Here is a 20300-nt window from a genome sequence, read left to right as displayed (position 1 = left end):
CGATCCTACGTGCTGCACAATAATATTCAATATTTAATATTTACTGTTATATTCACATAGATCATCGCGATGATGTTGTTTATTAAATTGCTCTCTTGTTTTGCTTGTTTTCTCTTCTTTTTTTTCTCTCTCAACAGGTGATCCAGGTGATTGAGATATATATATATATATATATATATATATATATATATATATATGTATTTTTTGTCCCCCCACCTCTTTTGTTTTGTGCCCTCCATCACCGTTCCTCTTCCCCGCTGTTTTTCTTTCCCTCCCTCTCTTTCTTTCTCCCTTTCCCTCCCCCCAGTCATGTCTGTCCCGTATGTAACAACTGAAAATAAAATAAAATAAACAATAAAAACAAAGGTCAATCAAATGGATCAATACGACAAGGCCGGGATGGTCCACTTGGTAAAGTAAATCCGTTGGGCATCTTTCTTGGCCTTTAGACAATAATTCTGATGGCAAAAGAACCAAATGGGACAGGCGGGGAAAAAACCCGCCCCATGAGCACGTTCTTGAAACATCTTTAGCAACAATAATTTGCAGTAATTGTTTTCTTTATGGGTTTTCAGTCTCTCACATTTTTTGGAAGAATTTTTGTACACTCTTCTTTACAGCGTTGCTTCAGTGTGTTTGCATTCATTTATCCACGGCTCTCTTGAGGTCCCGCCACAGCATTTCAGTCGGGTTGATGTCTGGACTTTGACTGGGCCGTTGCAACACTTTGATTGTTTTTCAGCACGTCTGTTGGAGATTTGCTGCTGTGCTTGGGATCACTATCCTCTTTCAAGTAACAATCTAGGCTGAGCTTCAGCCGTCGATCAGACTCTAGAATACTTTGGCATACAGAAGAGTTCACGGTCAACAACAGGTCGTGTGGCAGCAAAACAAACCTGAAACATCCCCCCTCCACCATCACGTTGACCGTTGGTACGAGGTGTAGGTGCTGATATGCTGTGTTTGGAGTTCCCCAGATGTGATGCTTTGCATTACAGCCAAACGTCTGTCAGAAGGACATTGTTACAGAACTGTGGCCGTACTGCCATCTTCTTTTTAGAGAGGTTTTTTTTTCCTGCAACGCTTACAAGCAGCCGATACTTGTTCAGTCTTTTTCTGATTACTTTAATATTTAACATGCTAACCGAAGCCTGTAGAGCCTGAGATGTAGCACTTGGATTTTTGCAGTTCCTTTGAGCATTGCACGGCCTGACTTTGGGATGAATTGGTCGCCATGTTCGATCAAAGCTTGAAGCATTGTGTTAATACACACCTGAATTCTACCCTCTCGTTTCCCGAAGCAGTAAGGCTGTGTGTAGTTTTCCGTTGGATTCCTTAGAAAACTTTTTTCACATGACTGTAGGTCCTGTTTAAAGATGACTCCACGATGACTCATAAATGCATCTGAAAACATTATGTGTATGTAAATCAATTTATTGCAAGAAGATCACTGGGAACAAGGTGAAGGTGTCCATCTGTCCCTGCCCAGAGCTCCTCATCAACAAAAATGAGGATTTACAAACAAGTTAACAGACATGAGCATAAAATGACAAGAATTAGCTGAAACTAAGTGCTGTAGGCCTACATCCTAAATACTGTATATATCTCAAATATAACTGCTCATCAGAAGTTATTCCAACACCTGCGTTTATGATAGCATATTCCTCCTGATATGTACAGCATAATCAAGACAGTGCCTTTTAGATGTTGCATTAAAATTACACACAAAATAATCAGAACTATGAAAGAGGCATGCAAAACCGAACAGTATATGTCACTATGTAGCCTACCTGAAAATATCCCCCCACACACTCAAAGCGCAGCCTCACTGAAGGCATAGCGCAGCTCTACAGTGCCATCCTGTGACTGCAGGACGCTTTGAATTGATCAGATTCAAAAACTGAAATAAAAAGTCCACATTTTCTTTGAACACATGCTGAAACAGAGTGACCATAATGTTCTAACAGTGGTGCTCAAATACACAGAGAAGAACAGCCACGAGCCTCAAATACAAGAGACGGCACAGTAATTGAAGCACTGTTGTGAAAGTTCAAAGTCTGGTGTTTCCTTTTTCCTGAAAAGAAATCCTTTACATCTGCATCTCATCCCTAATTTAACACGTGAGGGCGACATATCAGAACATGTGAGAGGTTTGTAAAGGCTGACATTTTCATCCTTTGTCTCCAAATCCACTGTGTTTAAACTAATATAAATGCAACATTTCCAAACTATACAAAACTTATAAATTATAAAGTTCTATTCTTAAATATAAACAACATCAAGTCAGTTTCCAGTACTTAGATTATATATTAGGTACAGTACATTGTACACAGCTTCCACTGAAATCACTGTACACGATCCAAAAGGCTGAAACTGGAGGTCAGACGTGATCTTCGAATAAATTAATTCATAAATAAATCACGATTACGTCTTCCCAGTTACATCCTCGGCATGCTTTGCATCTGCTCCAGATTGTGGCACGCGCTCACTCACGCACACACAACACACACACACAAACACACTGTGCATTCGACTCTTAAGTCCAAATCTACAAGTTCGGCTAATCTAAAAATACTTTTGGCTTTAAGAAATAACGTTACACTCGACTGAGACTAAAAGCTAACTTTTCAATAAAGTACGAGACGTCTACCGCCTACAGGGAAGTTTAACTTCAGTAGTTACATGTTTACCTGCAGACGCTTTGCAATAGAATATTAAAAGAAATAAATCTCTAATCCATAAAGTGACGGTGCTGGATGTCAGTTCCAGGTAGATCCCTTTCATTGTGTGGGAAAATTTAAAGCCCACATCTACTCAGGTACGACAGACAAAAACAAAACAGCCAAGAGCAGACTTTATGTGATAAATATCTCTGTGACAGTGCAAAGCTAGAGCTGTGGCTGTTACAGCATGCTGTGTGGGCTGGTAGGAGACATGTTGAAGCATTTTGAGCCTAAAGGAAAACACAGAATATTTCGGCTTTGCGAGACCGATCCAGTTGTGCATAAGAGGATTCCACACAAAAGCTGATAGAAGTACTTCTAATATATACACAGAAAGCCAGTTTTTGCTTAAAAATTACTTAATTGTGTGCTTTATATCCAAACTTGTAGAAAGAGTAACAAACAATCCAGCTAAAAATCGCTGACTTCTCTCTTTTCTCGCCTCAGTCAGTCAGTTACAGTAGCAGCTTGTTCACCAACAGTAGCCTAATTGTCGGTGTTAATACAGTTAAGTTCACTCCAGCCAACGTTTTGGTTCATTATACATGATTGGCAGCAATCCCGCCGCTGGCACTTTCTCTTCGCACCTCCAGAAAATAACCCCAAAACATCCGACGTCCTTCTCTCCGCCACTCGTGTGTATTGCACCAAATATAAATCATACAGAACTCTATTTTTCTATTAAGTAATAGGTAGGACTTTGTTTGGAGGCGCCATGAAACTGGAAGCCAGGTGAGGTTCCCCCATCAGCCAGAGGAAGAATTAGTAGTAGAAGAAGAAGAAGAAGAAGAGGAGAAGGCGGGAGGGTCAGTGGATGTCTCGGCACATGGGGAGGTTGACGAAAGTGAAAACGTTGAACTCGATGAGGACGGAGAAGGACAGAAAGATGGCGTACAAGATGAGGCAGGCCAAGCCCAGTCGCCAGTCCAGAGTCCACTTGTTCAAATGGACGCCGAGGACCTGAACGAAGAAGACACGATTAGAGACACACCGCACAAAAGATAAGAAGAGTGGATGCAACTATGAAACAATTCCTGACTTAAAAGAGCTACAATGCAAAGCCTTTTTATTGGTTCGTCCAGACCTCCCAGGAACAGTCGGTCCAGATCAAGTCCAGCTGTTTACTTCAGGTCGTGTTTCAGTTTTAGGTATTTGCACTTCTCTGCATACTTATATACATCTGACAGCCTTCATTCGCCCTTCATTTCTGACCATCTGCTTGCTTTTGAAAAGCATCCCAACAACATGATGCCACCACCTCTGTGCTTCACTGCAGAGAAGGTGATGAGCAGTGCTTCATAAAACTCCCATCAGGCTCTCATGTGTTTTTAAGTTTTCTCATCTTTTTGGCTTACAAGATATTTGGTGTGAATAAAATATAGGTTCATGACATTTGCAAATTATGGCATTCTTTGGAACTGGACTTGCACAAAAATGTATATCTAAAGAGTACGGGCTCCAGTTTTATGAAATTCCCGCGTTTGTCGATACGTCAAACTATGTGTTTTATGTGGCTGCAATTGAACTTGCTCTTCCTCTTGTCTAAATATACTAATTTCAAACCTGTGGTTGACATAACAGTGTGTGCAACTTGTTTAAACCTCATGTCAGCCATGTGCTGTCTTTACCCCAGGGCAGGGAAACATAAGTTAAAGCTGTCAGGGACGCCTTCATATCATTGCTCCACAAGTCTGTGCATTCAAAAATGTTAGCTGCAGAAATCTGTGACTTACTGTGAAGAATACTGAGGCTAGTAGGAGTGCCACGGAGTATATGAGTCCTCTGCTGTTAAGTTCGATCTGAAGAAACAGAGAAAGAGGCACATTTTCACATCATTTTCACCAATGATCCAACATGACCTTAAAATGCAGTTTTTTTGCTTTATTTTAAAGTGTAATGAGACAAATAACACCGTCTCAGTTCACGGTAATGCAGTTTGGTGCCCTGACAAACAAAGTCTCATTGTTTATGAACTCATTTCTGCTCCAGCAGACGCTCCTCCAGCGGAGCAGGGAAACACTCACGATGGAGCCCGTCTTGATGCAGAGCGTTTGCAGCGCCCAGGGCAGACCCAGACCCACCAGGATGTCAAACACATTACTGCCTATGGAGTTGGAGATGGCCATGTCTCCCAGACCTGAGGTGAGGAGAGAAATGCTGTCAAAGTCTGTGTTCAGTCGGGAGACAAAGCGATTACGACAAGCAAAACTCTGCTGTGCGACGCTGGACTTCTGCTTTGCTTCCCAACTCGATTTGATCTTTCTGCATCTTATGTGAACATACCTTGCCGCGCCACTATGACACTAGCCATGCAGTCTGGGACGCTGGTGCCCGCTGCAAGGAAGGTGATGCCCATGATGACGTCAGGGATGCCGAGAGTAAAGCCAATCACAGTCACCTGAGAACAGACAGACATCGTCTCAAGAGACAGACTCTCTGGGAATTCCTCCTTACGCAGGGCGGTAAGATAAATGAAGCAGGAAACAGCATTTCAATTCTGAGAGTTTCCCTCTGTTTCTGCACTTAATCGAAGGATGTGTGTGTTTTACATAATGACAGCTGTGTGTCAGTGTTAGAAACGAGTCACTATTTATAGAGACATTTTTGTATCAAATCTACGAGGTTCTTTGCTGGACTGTGAAAGTAAATATTTAATGTGAACTTTTATGTATATAGATGAAAACACATTTGAGATGTTTATCACAAACAGATTGAACGCAATTAGCGACTTGACCCCATTCAGTTACAAACCGTGGACAGATTGTCTCCATCTCCAAGGCAATGAGACTGAAAGTTAACTGCAGATGGCTGAAACAATTTTGGCCGTGTTGCCGTCTCCCAACCAGTGTTTTCTCTAGTGTGACTGCAGCATTACATAAGTCAAACGGATGAAATCATTTAGACGTTTCTAAAAACACAGTTTTAATAGTCTTGAAAGAAACTGTCTCCATGTTTAGAGGGAAAGGATCAGGGCGTGAATGAGCGAGCCTGACTGGACTCACCATCCACACCATGATGTACGAGAGGCCGGCGATCCAGATGGTGGCTGTGAAGAAGGAGACCATGAACCACCTCTCCCAGCGGCGCTTGCCACAGTTGGGCACCGTGAAGAACAGAAGCAGGGACAACGGCCACATGATCAGCCACTTGAGCTTGTTACACACACCCGCTGGAATGAATAAGATGTAGTCAGGGTTTGACGATACACGATGCTAAAATGAACATTTGCTGAGAGCCGGATCGTGTCATGCACCTGGAACTTTAAAGGGCACCAGGGGGCCCTCTTTGTCATCCTCTTCCTCTCCTTCCTCGTCATTCTCATTGTTCTCGTTGTCCTCATTTTCATTCTCCGTCTCATTCTCCAGCCGCTGAAGTCTGCACCTCCCGTTCACACCCTGCTCGACTCCGCCCATCCCATTCTCTAGGCCCCGCCTCCCTTGAGCCCTGGCTGCAGACTCAGAGTCACCATTCGTGATGCGATTGACTCGAGTCTCCGTGGTGTTGATCAGTCTTTGTCTCTGGAACATTAAAAAAAACATTTGGACACTTTGCATTGCTCTCGTGAATTATTTTGTCATTATGCATAAAATACAAAACAGGAAAATATTTCTCTGAGGTAGAAATAAATATTCTCTCCAACTGTGGTTGTTTCCTTTGGATTTAAGCTGAAACTTCAGTCTGCAGCAGACAGGTGTCTGAGCTATCCAAAAGACAATTAGCATTCATTCCACGTATTATTTCATCTTCTGCTAAACCCAGACCCAATTATTTGGTTTGTATTTATGCTAAGACTCTGGATTTGGGCAATTTTTCAGGCCAACTTTAGTTGACAAATTTATATTTCTCCTAAGTATGTGAGGAGCATCTGAAACCACACATCCAAGAATAGTTCAGTGTGTAAGTACCTCATTGATCAGCATCCGAGAGGCCATGGTGAGCCGGGTTCTCGGGGAGAAATGACTGGTGATCATGATCCTCATGCCGGCCTCAGAGAAAGACAGCTGGTGGGGGTAGGCAGACAGCAACTCATCCACCATCAGCACAGACGGCGTGCAGTGGAAGTTCGCTAAAAAATAAAAAACAGAAAAATACGTTTGAGCCGATAGTTCTAAAACATTAAATATAAAATCTCGCTGGACTGGAAAATCTTAGCTGTTGTTTGTAAAACACACAGTATGGAGGCACAGTGAAGTACAAGCCTGGAGTCATATCTGCACAGACAGCAAGTTGCATCATTGCCTCAACCCAACCCCCCAAAAATTAATTAATTCATTAATTATATCTCTCCATCCATTGATTTTCTCTGGCTTATCCAAGTCCAGGTCAACCATCCAAGCAGAAATGCCCAGACATCCCTCTCTGCAGCCTCCTTTTCTAAGTCTTCTAGGGGATACTGAGACATTCCTAAACTGAGAAACATAATCTCTCCGTGGTCTCCTGGGTCTCCACCAATGCTTCCTCATGGTTTATAATGACTGGAAGACCTCGCCCAGGGGGCATAGTTCAATAAAGCCAACGGAAGTACATCATTGGCAAAAAAGTAGAGATGACATTCTGAGACCACCAAGCCCATAAAAGTCTTAAAAGTTATGAAAAGAATCTTGGACAAAGGGCAGGAACAAGCCTGACTTATTGCTGCTAATGCAGATTAAGCTCTCTTGTACAGGGGCTGAATGTTGGGAAGTATGGTGGTCAAATTCCTTTTCCAAGTCCATAAAGCACATGTAGGCTGGTTGGTGAAACTCCCACACACCCTCAAATATCTCCAAGAGAATAAAGAGCTGGTCGACTCCATCACCAGGATGAAAACAGCATTGTTTCTTCTGAATGCAGGATTCGACTCCCCTCACCAGTGCCCTGGCATTAGCCAATGAAGGTCTATGCCAGGTCTATGTCTACAGCTGAGGAGTGTGATCCCTCTACTGTTGGAACACCACCTCTGATTCCCCTTCTTGAACAGAGGGAACACCACCAGTTTGTCAAGGGCACTGCCCCTGACGTCATTGCAAAGCTGCAGAGATACGTCCACGAGAACGGCATCAAAATCCTTAAGGAGCCTTGAGATAAACGCAAAACCAAAGATCAGATCAGGTCCAACCTAACCTGGAAAAACTGCAGGTTCTGCACATGAATATGAATCAATAGCTATGATAAAATCATGCCGATATAAAATCATGCTCATTTTGGTGGGAAATTACTGTCCAGGAAGACATTTTGTGAGCATTTCCTTGAAACTGTTTTGCCCAGTAACAAGTGAGGAGGGCGACTGTTTCTCACTGGGGCAGCATTCAGAGTATCAGGTGCAAAACGAGCTGACCAAGCAGGCTGTGCCAGCATCTTGCAGTCCTCTCTTCTGTTGTTCTCAAGCTGTAACTTATTTTTGAGGGCAGAGAGAAAGCTGCAGACAACAAACAAAACGGCTGACTCTTTGACATTCCTAGCATCCAAAGCAACTCTCAAGCTCTTAAAGAGACACACCGGGAAGGCTACTGGGTTACTTATTTGGTTGGAGAAGGTAAATGAATTCAGTTTACCAGTTTATTCAAACTTCTCTGCAAACGTCTTTACACTGGCTTGTTTCCTGGATGGAAAGAAGCTCGGTGTTCAAACAGAGGGTCATAATCACCGAATACAAAATCTCAATGTCTGCACAAGTAGTCCTTTGGTACTGTCCTCACCCTTTGCCTACTTATCACAGAGCAGAATCAAAATAGAAGGAAAGTGCTCCTGCGGCTTTTATATTTATGCAAATTTCAGTGTGCAGAGATGAACAACTGCAACCCACTGAGACACTTTAGAGGACAAGCAGAAGAGGCTCTGATACCTTTTTTAAGCAGGACTGCAGTGGCGTCACACGTGACATCCTCCAGATCAGTGCTTCCTGTGAGCCCATTGGCCAGATTCACCGAGCCCTTCTTTCGACGGTCGAAGTAGCGATGGGCCCGGCCGTTGAACCTGGCAGTAACAAACGATGACAGACTCAGTAAATCACTGCAACCAGCTGTTTAACTCTCCGAAGCTGACACTCACTTCATGATGAGGATGTAGACCGCATACATCAGGATCAGGACAAGAGATTCCCACCTGCACACAAACACAAGCAAAAAGGTTTCACAGTCACTCTTTCCATTTCAAAAGCTCAGTCATATATATTTACAGTTTTATGGTAAATGTCAATACGCACCAGCACACCTCCTCATCGTAGATGAACTAAAGATGCAAAGACAAAGAGGACACAAGGGGGTCATTAGGTGGAGGAAGTACGTGGGAGTTTAATTAAATCCTGCAGTTCAACATCTCTGCCGCTAGGGGGCAGACCCAGCTAAGAGCTCAAATCCACAAAAGGGTCCAAATTAAAGATTGTTGTAGTAATTCTTGTGTTACAGCCAAAATAGTAAACAATGCCAAAAGAAACGAAATGGAATATGACACTGACAAATACAAATATAATACATTTAAAAGATATGTAAAAAGTTGAAATATCATACAGCACGGGGCTAAAATTTATGAAGGATAGAAAAGCACTGAAAAAAAGTTCTTTGCAGTAGCTGTACTCTGGTTTATTAACAGTAAACATTTAATATGTACAACCCTTAGACTGATTTTATAAAGTTTTATAAAGATGTCCTGTAAATATAAAATTATAACTATTTAAAAGTATAATAACCAAGTTATTGGATCATTAATATGAGGATGTGGAGCAGGGCGTTATTATTCTACAGCTTCAGCTACTGTTAGTCGTTACATCAGTTACAGTTTTATGTAACTGATGTAAGTTACATATCAGTTGTTAAACCATATCTGCACCAATAAACTAAAAAATATGAAAAATGTTTTTCTAAAGAGTCTTTGATGTTTTCATGCTTTTTATGCAAGGTTCTGCACCTGTGCAGAACAGCTCAGTTCAGTTATTTGTAAATGAATATGCAAACCTGCATTTAAGGGACATGATGTGTGACATCACAGTCTCTCTGGTTTCTGTTTATTGGCCAATCACTGAGCAGGCTTTGGTTGCATGCAGGTAAAGAGTCCTTCGGGAGAGTCACAGTTGCTGGAAACCATCGGCTAATCCAATGTATAATTTAATATCAATAGCTTTTTAATAACTAATCTGTAGTAACGAATATCATCCAGTAAGACTCACAAAGCTGTTTGTAAAGTGTGCATAATGATTATTTCATGCAAACAGAACACATGCAAACATGTTTAAACTAAATACTACGATCTATTATTGGTCTTCTTCTTACTATTAATTGTTTTTATTTTTCGTCATTATTTACAGATTTTTTGTTTGTTTGTTTTTTGATGAGATCATTTAAATCCTACAAAAATCCCAAAGGAGCCTCTACAGGCTGTAAGCTTGATTTCATTAGCAATAATGCCCTCCTCCCTCTGCTTAGATTAATAAAGGTTTATTTGCATCAGGTCTGAAAAGCTGTCTTTGGAGAGTTATGGACTCTTAAGACATCACGTGGCCTAAATGCATTTTAGATGTATGGTCTCTGAAACCACATCGGTCCTGGAGAAACTGCCTCCAACAGCACCGTCTATGCTACTCAAAGATGGCAAAGTAAAACTGTACAACAACATTAATTCGGTAACATAGGTCATTGTAATATTAATCACAGATTAGCTTGAAAAAATTCAATGTCTGCTGTGAGTTTCTCGCCCTGGTCTGAGAGCTCAGCGGTGTTTAAACATCTTTTTTGTGTTGGTGCTCCTTGTTGGACAGAAACACTCATGTCGCACCTTTTCTTTCTTTTTCTTTGATCCACATTCTGTGTCTCAGGTGAAACAACATTCGCCTCCTCGGTTACAGCACACCAAGCCTTGTTTTTTGTTTTAAAAAGAAAACCGTCCCACCTGCAGACACCCATCTACTTTCCTCCTGTTTTGGTTTCTTTGCTCAGTTTATTTTTTCGTTAGGAATAAAAATATCTAAAAAGCAAATTGTTCAGATTAGCTAATATAAACATGTTGGACAAGAAGAAAAAAAGAGGCCCATTCCCTTTAAATGTGAGAGACACTCCAGTCTATTCTTCTGTACAGGAAACATAAATCAGCCACTGGTTTCCCACATTAACATGCAAGTGTTATTTCATTGCTGTAGTTCATTGAGGTAAGGCTAATTTAGTTTTCAACATATCATCATACTTCGAATAACTAATATTGTTTTGTATAATCTTTAAAGTAACAAATAGATGCAATGGAGTCAAAAGATCAATATTTCCCCACAAAAAGTTGCACAAAAATTGACTTGAAACTATGCAGTACTTGAGTAAGCATACGTCCTACCACTCCATTGCCTTTGTGCATTGCATTGTGGAGAGAAACCTACACTTAAAGCTACACTGCTGAGGTAGAAAGTGCAAATGCGTAGTGACTGTAAAGCTGCTAACTATGACCTGCCCTGTAAATTGGCTCAGTAAGTGACTGCATGAGTGCCTCTTCCTGCACTTACTCCACACTTGATCATGTGAACTGTGCATCTACACGTGACTCTGCAGTATAAGCTCTTACCGCAATGAGGGCAGTGACAGAAAACGTGTAATAAATCGAATCTCGGAGTAGAGCCCAGTGAGACAGCTTCACTGCCTGTGAGGGAAAAAAAGGAAAACTGAGAGATAAGCACACCGAAAGTATCCCGCATCAGTTTATGCTCTCGTACAGTAACACTCAGCCTTCTGACATCATTACCATACTGATGTAAACACAGGAGGTCTTAAGTTAACCTTTTGAATCACAGCCACTGAAAAAGGCAATTGCAGGTTAGCATCCTACATAGAAAAAGAGCCGCTGTGTTTACCGACTTTATGTAATCAGATATAACGCAGGGGCCCACGATGCCGTGACTAACGCTGTAACACGCTCCCACACAGCGCTCACTGTATATATAAGTGGAGGGTCAGGGGGTCACATCTTGAATGTGCCACTCCCAGCTGTGGAATCGTAAAGTTGGATCCCAACAAAATGTTTGCTTTTACTGGGTTTGACTGCACAAAAAACAACTTTGTAGAAGGAACCTGCTACAAACATCTAGCTAAAGGTAATAAGCAGCAGCGAGGTGCACTGGGTGGAACCGAAGATGATTTCACTGCCCCCTTCGAGCCCCCTCCAAGCTCCATCCCAGTGCCTGTCTTTCCCCTCATTATCCAAGTATGATTACATAATCCACAATCTGGGATTGCATCACTGTTTGGAGTCCAGCGCATATATTTTTCAGAGCAGAGAGCTTATCCTTGTACTTTGCTCATTTCCATGTCCCAGGCATGTCAGATAGCATCAGAGAGAGGCTGCTCTACGTGATGCTATCTCTGTATCTCATGTAAAATACACAAAACCAGTGAGGTAAAGTAGAAAAAAGATACAAACAGCCTCTTGTAATCACACTGACATGATGTTTTAAATGTGGCTGAGCAAGGCGGGGAATTAAAAGGAACAAACAAAAATACAAAAGCTCCAGAAAAGAATCAAATATAAAACACAAGCGTGATTCCTGATTTGTTCGTTTTCATCATTTTTATCTCCTGACATTACAGCGTTTTAATATTTACTTTGAAATGATCCAGAATATGTATAAAAATGAACTCCCCGCTAAGCGTGCCACAGCTAACATCTGTGACATTAAAGCTCAAACGAACAGCGTGCACTCCTCGCATAAACATGAATTCACCCTCTACCACTCTGTGGTTGCTCGGTATTTAAAGGTGACATTAGGCTGCCGGTTGCGCGCTGTGAAAATGCCACGGGGTCAGCAGCGAGCTCAGCCAGTGGAACGCTGCTATGACATCATACCTGGCCGGCGAAGAAGCCACACACGCCGATGATGCAGAGGATGTTGAAGACGGCTGAGCCCACGATGGTCCCGACGCCGACGTCGCCATGGGTGATAAAAACTCCTGCAGGGAGAGTGAGCCAACAGGCGCGCGCGCGCACACACACACACACACACACACACACGCACGATGAGGTCCACAGAGAGCAGAGCACACGCAGCATCTGTAGTGGTGACAAACAGATGTCACACAACTGTCAAAGCACTTGACACAAGCACACGTGCCAGCAGAGGGGTGCGTGTCCCAGCGCTGCACTTTATGTTAACGATAGAGAGAAAGCATTAATGTGGACCTATTATACTTTCCCTTATTCTCTGACGATGATACATTTCAAATTCTAATTCTTTTGAGCCAAAAGCCAAAGCTTCACAGTGCTACAAACACTCAGATTCATAAGTTTTTTCTGCTCTATCTATTTGTATCTGTACAGAGAGGGGATGTCAGCCATTTAGAAGAAAGCAGGTTTAAAACAGAGGAGCTAAGGTTAACCAAGGCCCACTAACAGATAAATAAGGATTATTTCAAACTGTGAATCAAGCAAAGCTACTCTAATAGAGTCTTAGAGTAAAACTATAAAGCTGGAAATGAGCTGAATATGTCACCTTGAACTTAAACAAAATAAAGTATGGTAAACACATTTGGCACATTTACATATTTATAACATATTTATAACATATTTATAACATATTACAGCTAAATTTAACAGTACCCTTCACCCACCAGTAACACTGTATATGCCATTAGTGTGATTCTGAATATTTAAAGCCATGTTCACTGCATGTGTCTTGGGATAAAAGCATTCAAAGCCATGGCTGCTGCCTGCCTAAAGCAGCACTGCAGCTCCAGCTGTCAGAGTTAGAGCAGAGGATGTAGACTGATGGAGGGATGGGTGTAGAAATGTTGTACCTATGATGGATGTGAAGAGCTCCGGAGCCGAGCTGCCAGCGGCCATAAAGGTCGCACCTGCGACGTCCTCGCTGAGATTGAGACGCTGAGAAGGAACAGATCGGAAGATTAAGAAAATTTCAACAGGGAAAAAGGTGGCGCAGTTTCAAAATCCAGACAAGACTGAAGGATTTTAGGAAACTTTTGGGAGAATAAATAAATGTAACTAATTTGGACTAATGAGTAAATACACAGAGTCTGGTTATTTATTTCTCAATCAAATACAGAAAAAAGGGTCTCTGCTACTGGCAAAAGAAATCATGTTTTTACAAAAAAAGAGTCTAAAAAACAGAAAAATATTCCTTTTTGGCAAACATGACGATTCATATTCAAAGAGTGAGTCGGATATTCTGCTATTTTTATGCTGGCGTAGTACATTAAAGTCTTAAAACAGAGAAAGAAAACTCCTTATCAGGATAAAAACTGGCATAAACAACTTTCTTTCTTTCTTTCTTTCTTTCTTTCTTTCTTTCTTTCTGCTACGAGGACAAAGACAGTATCAGTGCTGATGTGCTGCATGAGTTCCTATTTCTGGGAGATGGGAAAAGCACTTAATAAAAATTAAATAGAGTTCAAATGTGTTTGTCAAAGCAAATACGTCAGCAATAAACATCCAGCTCTGAAGATCAGTATCTGTGGTTCATCTGAAGCTGTAACTCTTTAAATTTCTTGACTCTTCAACATAAGTTCCCCAGCTGAGTGACTATATTTTGAAAATCTTCATTAATACCTCACATAACTTCTCCAGGGAGGGGACGAAGTAGTCATCGCAGACGACGGCCAGAGCACAAAACATGTATATGGTCTATGAAGAGACAGAAAGAGCCTTAAACATTACAGTGAAGGAGAAACACTGTGCTTTATGTGATTTGATCTATTTAAACTGGACAGCAACAAGAGATGTTGTTATTCTGCATCAAACAAATTCCAGAATGATACAAGAAAGAAAACCTTTCTGCTTAAATTTATATGTAAATTACCCTAAAAATAAGTCACAGATCTCGGCCCATGACAATTCAGTGGAGTCCATTAACAGATCGGACATTAAACATTCAGGAAACACATACAGCAGGCCCACACGCTTAACTTTTTAAAACAGGGAAGTTAGTTTTCTCTCCTGAAGCCTGCTGGCATAAAAAAAAAAATTCCAGGTCAGGAAGTTTGCAACCAAAACATGACCTCTGACCTTGTAAATGTAACCGAGCTGTTTGATGCTTAGTAAAGACGCTGGATTTGTGATTCCTTCTAAGCTTTTACTGTGTAGCTGAGCAGACATTACATGCAAACAGCTTGACTCTGGGGGCAAAGACTGAGCCGAGCGTTAGACATTTTTCTTACTGCGTACATGCACTGTGCACTCTATGAACAGGTATGGGAAACCCCCATTATTCAACAATAGTAGTCAGCCAAAGCTAATATAGTTATTTATAGACATGCTTAAATTCAGCCTAATTCTAAAACCAAGAGGAAATCAGAAGTTATTTTTTTAATTGTTTTTTAAAAAGATTTTTATGGTTATTCTGCTCTTTTCAACTATAATTTATTTGTCTCTCCTTTATGGTACCAGCAATATCTTAGTCACTGCAAAAGAGACTAAAGTGCAAACATATGGATTTAATCAGTGAGTAGTAATCTGCATAATATATAATCTATATCTATAACATAGTAAATCTACAAAGAGAACTTAAGTATTATGCAGATTGACTGGATAGCCAACCAATCACAGCAGATGGCCCCGCCCCTCCCTGAGCCTGGTTCTGCCGGAGGTTTCTTCCTGTTAAAAAGGAGTTTTTCCTTCCCACTGTCACCAAAGTGCTTGCTCATAGGGGGTCATATGATTGTTGGGTTTTTCTCTGTATGTATTATTGTACGATCTACTGTACAATGTAAAGAAACTTGAGGCGACTGTTGTTGTGATTTGTGATTTGAACTGAAAATAGAACTCAGCTTATAATGAATAATAGTTAATAAAAATAAATCAAACTTGTATCCACAATAAGTTTCAGATTATTGCAACAATAAAATACGAGTTCATCATCTGCAAATAGATTAAAATTACCTTAAGAAGAGTCACCATAAGAAGAAATGTACATAATAGACCGAATACTGAATACTGCCAGCTTTACACATCAAAACATGTTTGAATAACACAGAAAAAATATTTGACAAAAAAAGCTGATAAACGTTAAATTAAACCCTAAACATAAAAATTCCATTACAAACACACAGATCACATCATCTTAAAAAGAATAAACCCAAAACTCTGAACATGAATTCTTGTTGATCACGTGCAGCATAAGTTACATCAGTGATCTGGATTAAAAGGCAGCTTGTGACACTGAAAACTGTCATATTAGATGTCACATCAACTTCTCTGGCATCACATAATAGATCCAACACAAAGAAATGGAGACGGGGTGGAGATCAAAGACAGGTGGCGATGATCAAAAGCAGTAGTGATGACAGAGTGACTGCTAATGTGTGAACAAAGGCGAAACGCTCTCACACACTGTAATAACAAAACCTTTACAGTTAGACCGACGCGGGAGTGATCACGCTCTTCGTGCCCAGAGATCAGTCACATTTCACCGAGCAACCACAAACTCTACTTCCTGATTCTGACAGCAGGTGAGAGCGAGCACGTTATGTGTTTGAGTGCCAAAAGCAAAAGGTCAGAGGTCACATGTAATCCTGCTAACTGGGTTTAACACAGATTTAGAGCTGAGATAGAGGGTGGGAGAAAGCGTCTTCAGCCACAGAGACGTATGCTGACTGCACACTTGTTTCTATGTGTGCACGTGTGAATTGAGTCGAGGAAGTCCTTCAGTCTGAGCTTGTGTTCGTGTTTGTTCGGAGAAGTGATGATCCCAGCGCTAACGAGCTGTGCGGGACTGGAGAGTGAGTCAGCAGCACAGCTGCTGGGAGAGAAGTTGGGAGCACAATAATACGATTAAAAAAACCTGAAGCATGCTTCCATTTTTAAAAACCACAAATATTCATGGTCAATTATAGCTTTCCCAGTTCAGCTTCACTTATGGCTGCATCACACGGACATATCAGGGAAAAGACAGCAGTGTTTAAATCTGCATCCCTCTGTGGTCAACCTGAGTCGCAGGATGGCCTGGAATAAAATTTAACTTCAGCATTTACAAGCACTGTGCAGAGAGTATCTGCACAGAGGAGCAGCTGCATGTTTTCCAAAATGTCATCATTTGAGCTTCATGCTCAATATTTCATATTTTTAAACAGGTAAATGGTTAATGAAGGAAATCGCAGGCCGTTTCACAAAGTCACAAGCACAGGAAAATCCGAGCTTTTAAAGTTTCTACTGAAGAAAATATCAAAGTGAATCACAGCCAACGACTAAGGCGAGTTTAAGGCCTTAAACTGAGTCAATACAAATACGCTGAATTTTTAAACAGTAAGAAAACCATCTGACCCCCTCAGAGTCAGCTGATATTTTCTAATACCTTAGCATATTTATGTAGCCACACATACTTTTACCTTCATACTGGGAATATTTTCAAATTTACAGGCGCTAGAATTACATAGGGGATGGCTTTAATTAAATTAAAAACGGCCTTTGAGTTTGCATTGTTTGTCCAGCATCTATGATCACTCGTGACTTCAGGAGAGATCCATGTGTATCTTGTAATTTCTGGGCTGAAAAACATATTTAATCTTTTTCGAAACTGTAACCACGTCTATTTTACACCCAGTCTAAGTGTAACAATCTAGAGACAAATCTTTTTCTCTATAACCTCTATAAACTGCACCATTTTCATGCCCGTGATGTAGAGAAACAGAAACAAGCACTGGCATCTTGGATCTCTGATCATTCAATGGAGAAAGCTCAACAAATGCATTTTGGGTAAACTTTGAAGAGTCTTATCGCCATGTGACCGGTGGCTCCTCAGAACAAGTTGGAGCATGTGAAAGCTCTCCTTTTACCTAGAATTTGGCATCAGGCTCATCTTCTAGCTGTGATTCCTTTCATAAAAGTAATTTTCTAATATATTGATTTTAAGTTTCGAGTTGATCTGCTGCTTTTTTCAACAGAATGTAATGAATTCAACGACTAATAATAATAAAGTCAAAGACTGAACCAAGAACAAAAAATAGTAAACAGCTTGGACTGAGTTTTGTGACCAAATGAGAGACGTGGATTTTTGGTTGTAAAACTGAGTCACTTGGTTTAAGGCCAGCATTAGAAGAGACTGCCCAGCTTTGGAGAGCTAAACTTTTGCCTCTAATTGTTTTTTGAAGGACTCGTTGTCATTGCCAAACAGGGCAAATGTGGACTTTTTGTCACGTGTCTTTACAAATACGTTGCAAACGGAAACAAGAGCATCTTTGTATACTCAGCTCACAGACTCTTCTAGATCCAAATAAACTTCTGGGTTTAAGTGCTCGATGGGTTCCTGTAGGATGTTGAGAGGATATCCAAGGCTTGGTGAAAGGCCAAGTTGAGACCAAGTCTGGAAAAACCTCGTAAATTCACCTTGAGTTAGGACTATTTACTATTCCCAGGCTCGGGAAAGTATTCCATCCGAAAACTTCCTGAAAACCCACTTTGTCCCACTTTGGGTAAGTCAAATGCATAAACTGCATGTCGTACTTCAGACACACACAATCACAGTCTGAACATTTCTTATTTTGTTTTCCAGGCAGCCTGTTACAGCAGCGTTTCATTCTGCAGCTGCGGGGCACGATTGTCCTCCCGCTGTACACAGAAAAAAGCACAATGACATCGGCTATGAAAGGACACTGAACATTATTTTAAAGGTTAAAAAAATAGATGGAGCTTATATTCACCTGCTATTTTGCACTGATTTCTAAACACCCAAGCATCCCAGTAAAGGTTACCATTCTGCAGCAGCTCAGAGGGTGGCTGCAAAGTGAGACACGGCAAACGCTTCATTGTTGAGTCCTGCGGAGATGCTGCAGGAGCTTCCATTATGATGAAACCCCTCAGAGACCATCAGCACAATGCAACATGGATCATCACGTGCTCGAACATTCTGCATGCTTTGTCGCTCACGCCACAGCGATGAAAGAAAGGCCCCATCATAGTTTGGGCCTCGCATGGTGACCTCTGCTGGGTCCCACTGCAAAGGCTATGTGTTTGTTGAATTGCCGGATGGGAAAAGACTCGGCTGGCACTGAGCTGCAGCTCAGTCTGGAATACTGTAATCCAAACACCAAAGATATTTCCAATTGCTTTGATTTATATTTGGTGGCATGGCTCTTTTCTGGGAGGAGAACCGGGGACAGAGATGGTTGCAAATCAGCTTGCAAAGGTGCATCTGCAACTGTGAGCAGGCTAAAGCAGCTTAAACTGTGTGCCTTATATGAGAGTTTGCAGTCAGATGTGTAGAAGCCATCAGCTGATATGAGATTGACTTTGAACTAACCCTGAGTTAGTTTATTAGCATGGCAAAGTTACACCAGTGGTTAGCACTTCTGCCTCAGTTTGAGGAGCTGGTGGAAATGTGGAAAAGGAGAGATGTTCTTTATATTTTCAATCAAATTTAGATGTAAATGGATGTTTTTCTTCTTTTTAGCTTGATTTTTTTAAACCTCAGCATTTTCAGGCAGTATCGGTTAGACAACTGGTAGAGCCGTCCTTTCAGTGGGTTTTCAGCATCGGCATTATTTAACCCACTGGGCTGTGGTGGGCGGCAGGTCTTCTAAAACAATGTACATTTTGTTTCCATGTGTTCATGAAAATGAAGGCTTTGGATGCACAAACCATCTGGGAATTTTTGGATGAGTAAGTAAAATCTCTAACGTGGATACAGAGCTGTGTTGGTGAAGGCAAACTTACACACAGGACATGCAAGGCCACGGCTCCTTCTGTCCTCTCTTTGTTCGTGAACAGGTCCGTAGGGAACTCGTGCAGAGCTGCAAGAGACAGAAAGCCAGGATCAGGACACTTCATATACAGTAACGCTCGGTGGGTTTTATCAGAGGATGGTGCACAGAACACGTTTCCAATGTACTGCAGAAGCTTGAACTCGGTCCCTTCCAGAGAGTTACTTAAACTCAAACCAAGCATGCGACGACCGTCAAACTGTGTCCTCCCAGGCACTGCGTACAAGTACCCTTCCTCAGAGAGAAGAGTGAAATGGAAAACAGTAGGAGGACGAAGAGAGGGCAAAGAGGAGAGAGCACCGTAAAAATAGAGCACGGGATATTTAAGGTACAGCAAGTGGGATGGAGAGCAAAGAAGAGAGAAAGGGTGATGGGAGTTTAACCACAATCTTTCAGCTTGAGAATGTGAGTACAACGGAGGATCAGCTGTGTGTGAGCACAAGGAAAAGACAGAGAGAACATAAAGGAGGGGGTTTGGCCTTAAAAGGTGGCAGGGGTTATTCCACCGCCTCTCTGTGGCTTCCTCACTGACTCTCTGAGTGACAGGCACTCGAGTGCCGGCGAGAGTCGAGGAAGTTCTCCTTCTCGCCCCTTAAGCGTCGAGTCATCCTTATCATCATCTCCACCCACACAAACCAGAAGTCACTGCTAACATGTGTTACATATTTCAGCGATAACAGGGGAAGGTTGGACAGCTATCAGGCACAGATTTGGGCTATCAAGTGCTAAGCCATGAGAAATCACAAAACATCAGAAATATTTTACTGATTAGCTTCAAAGAGTCAAGTAAAAAAGCACAGTCCTATATTTTCATGAGATTTTATTCATGTTTGGTTTTGAATCCCAGAGACAGCATTACATTCCAGCATATGATGATAATATAATAATGGAGAAAATGTACAAATTAGTGCATAAAAAAATC

General features: G+C 41.4%; 1 protein-coding gene across 1 annotated transcript in view; it reads right to left on the bottom strand.

Moving 5' to 3' along the window:
- Window positions 1-2188: 2188 nt before the first annotated feature.
- The window catches only part of LOC146384813 (sodium/potassium/calcium exchanger 3-like), a 58381-nt gene continuing 40269 nt past the window's right edge, over window positions 2189-20300 (bottom strand). The window contains exons 4-18 of the mRNA XM_084930178.1: window positions 19332-19408; window positions 14235-14309; window positions 13466-13550; window positions 12519-12622; window positions 11244-11318; window positions 8908-8933; window positions 8754-8807; window positions 8548-8678; window positions 6629-6789; window positions 5977-6241; window positions 5726-5892; window positions 5007-5121; window positions 4748-4860; window positions 4457-4522; window positions 2189-3683 (exon numbers count right to left, since the gene is read on the bottom strand). Coding sequence (XP_084786304.1) covers window positions 3531-3683; window positions 4457-4522; window positions 4748-4860; window positions 5007-5121; window positions 5726-5892; window positions 5977-6241; window positions 6629-6789; window positions 8548-8678; window positions 8754-8807; window positions 8908-8933; window positions 11244-11318; window positions 12519-12622; window positions 13466-13550; window positions 14235-14309; window positions 19332-19408 — 1667 coding nt within the window. The 3' untranslated portion in view covers window positions 2189-3530. The remainder of the gene's footprint in view (window positions 3684-4456; window positions 4523-4747; window positions 4861-5006; window positions 5122-5725; window positions 5893-5976; window positions 6242-6628; window positions 6790-8547; window positions 8679-8753; window positions 8808-8907; window positions 8934-11243; window positions 11319-12518; window positions 12623-13465; window positions 13551-14234; window positions 14310-19331; window positions 19409-20300) is intronic.

Source organism: Perissodus microlepis, chromosome 6 (genome assembly GCF_051167445.1).
Source record: "Perissodus microlepis isolate ML-2025 ecotype Zambia chromosome 6, ASM5116744v1, whole genome shotgun sequence".
Classification (NCBI taxonomy): domain Eukaryota; kingdom Metazoa; phylum Chordata; class Actinopteri; order Cichliformes; family Cichlidae; genus Perissodus; species Perissodus microlepis.
This window is presented reverse-complemented; position numbering and strand designations above follow the sequence as displayed.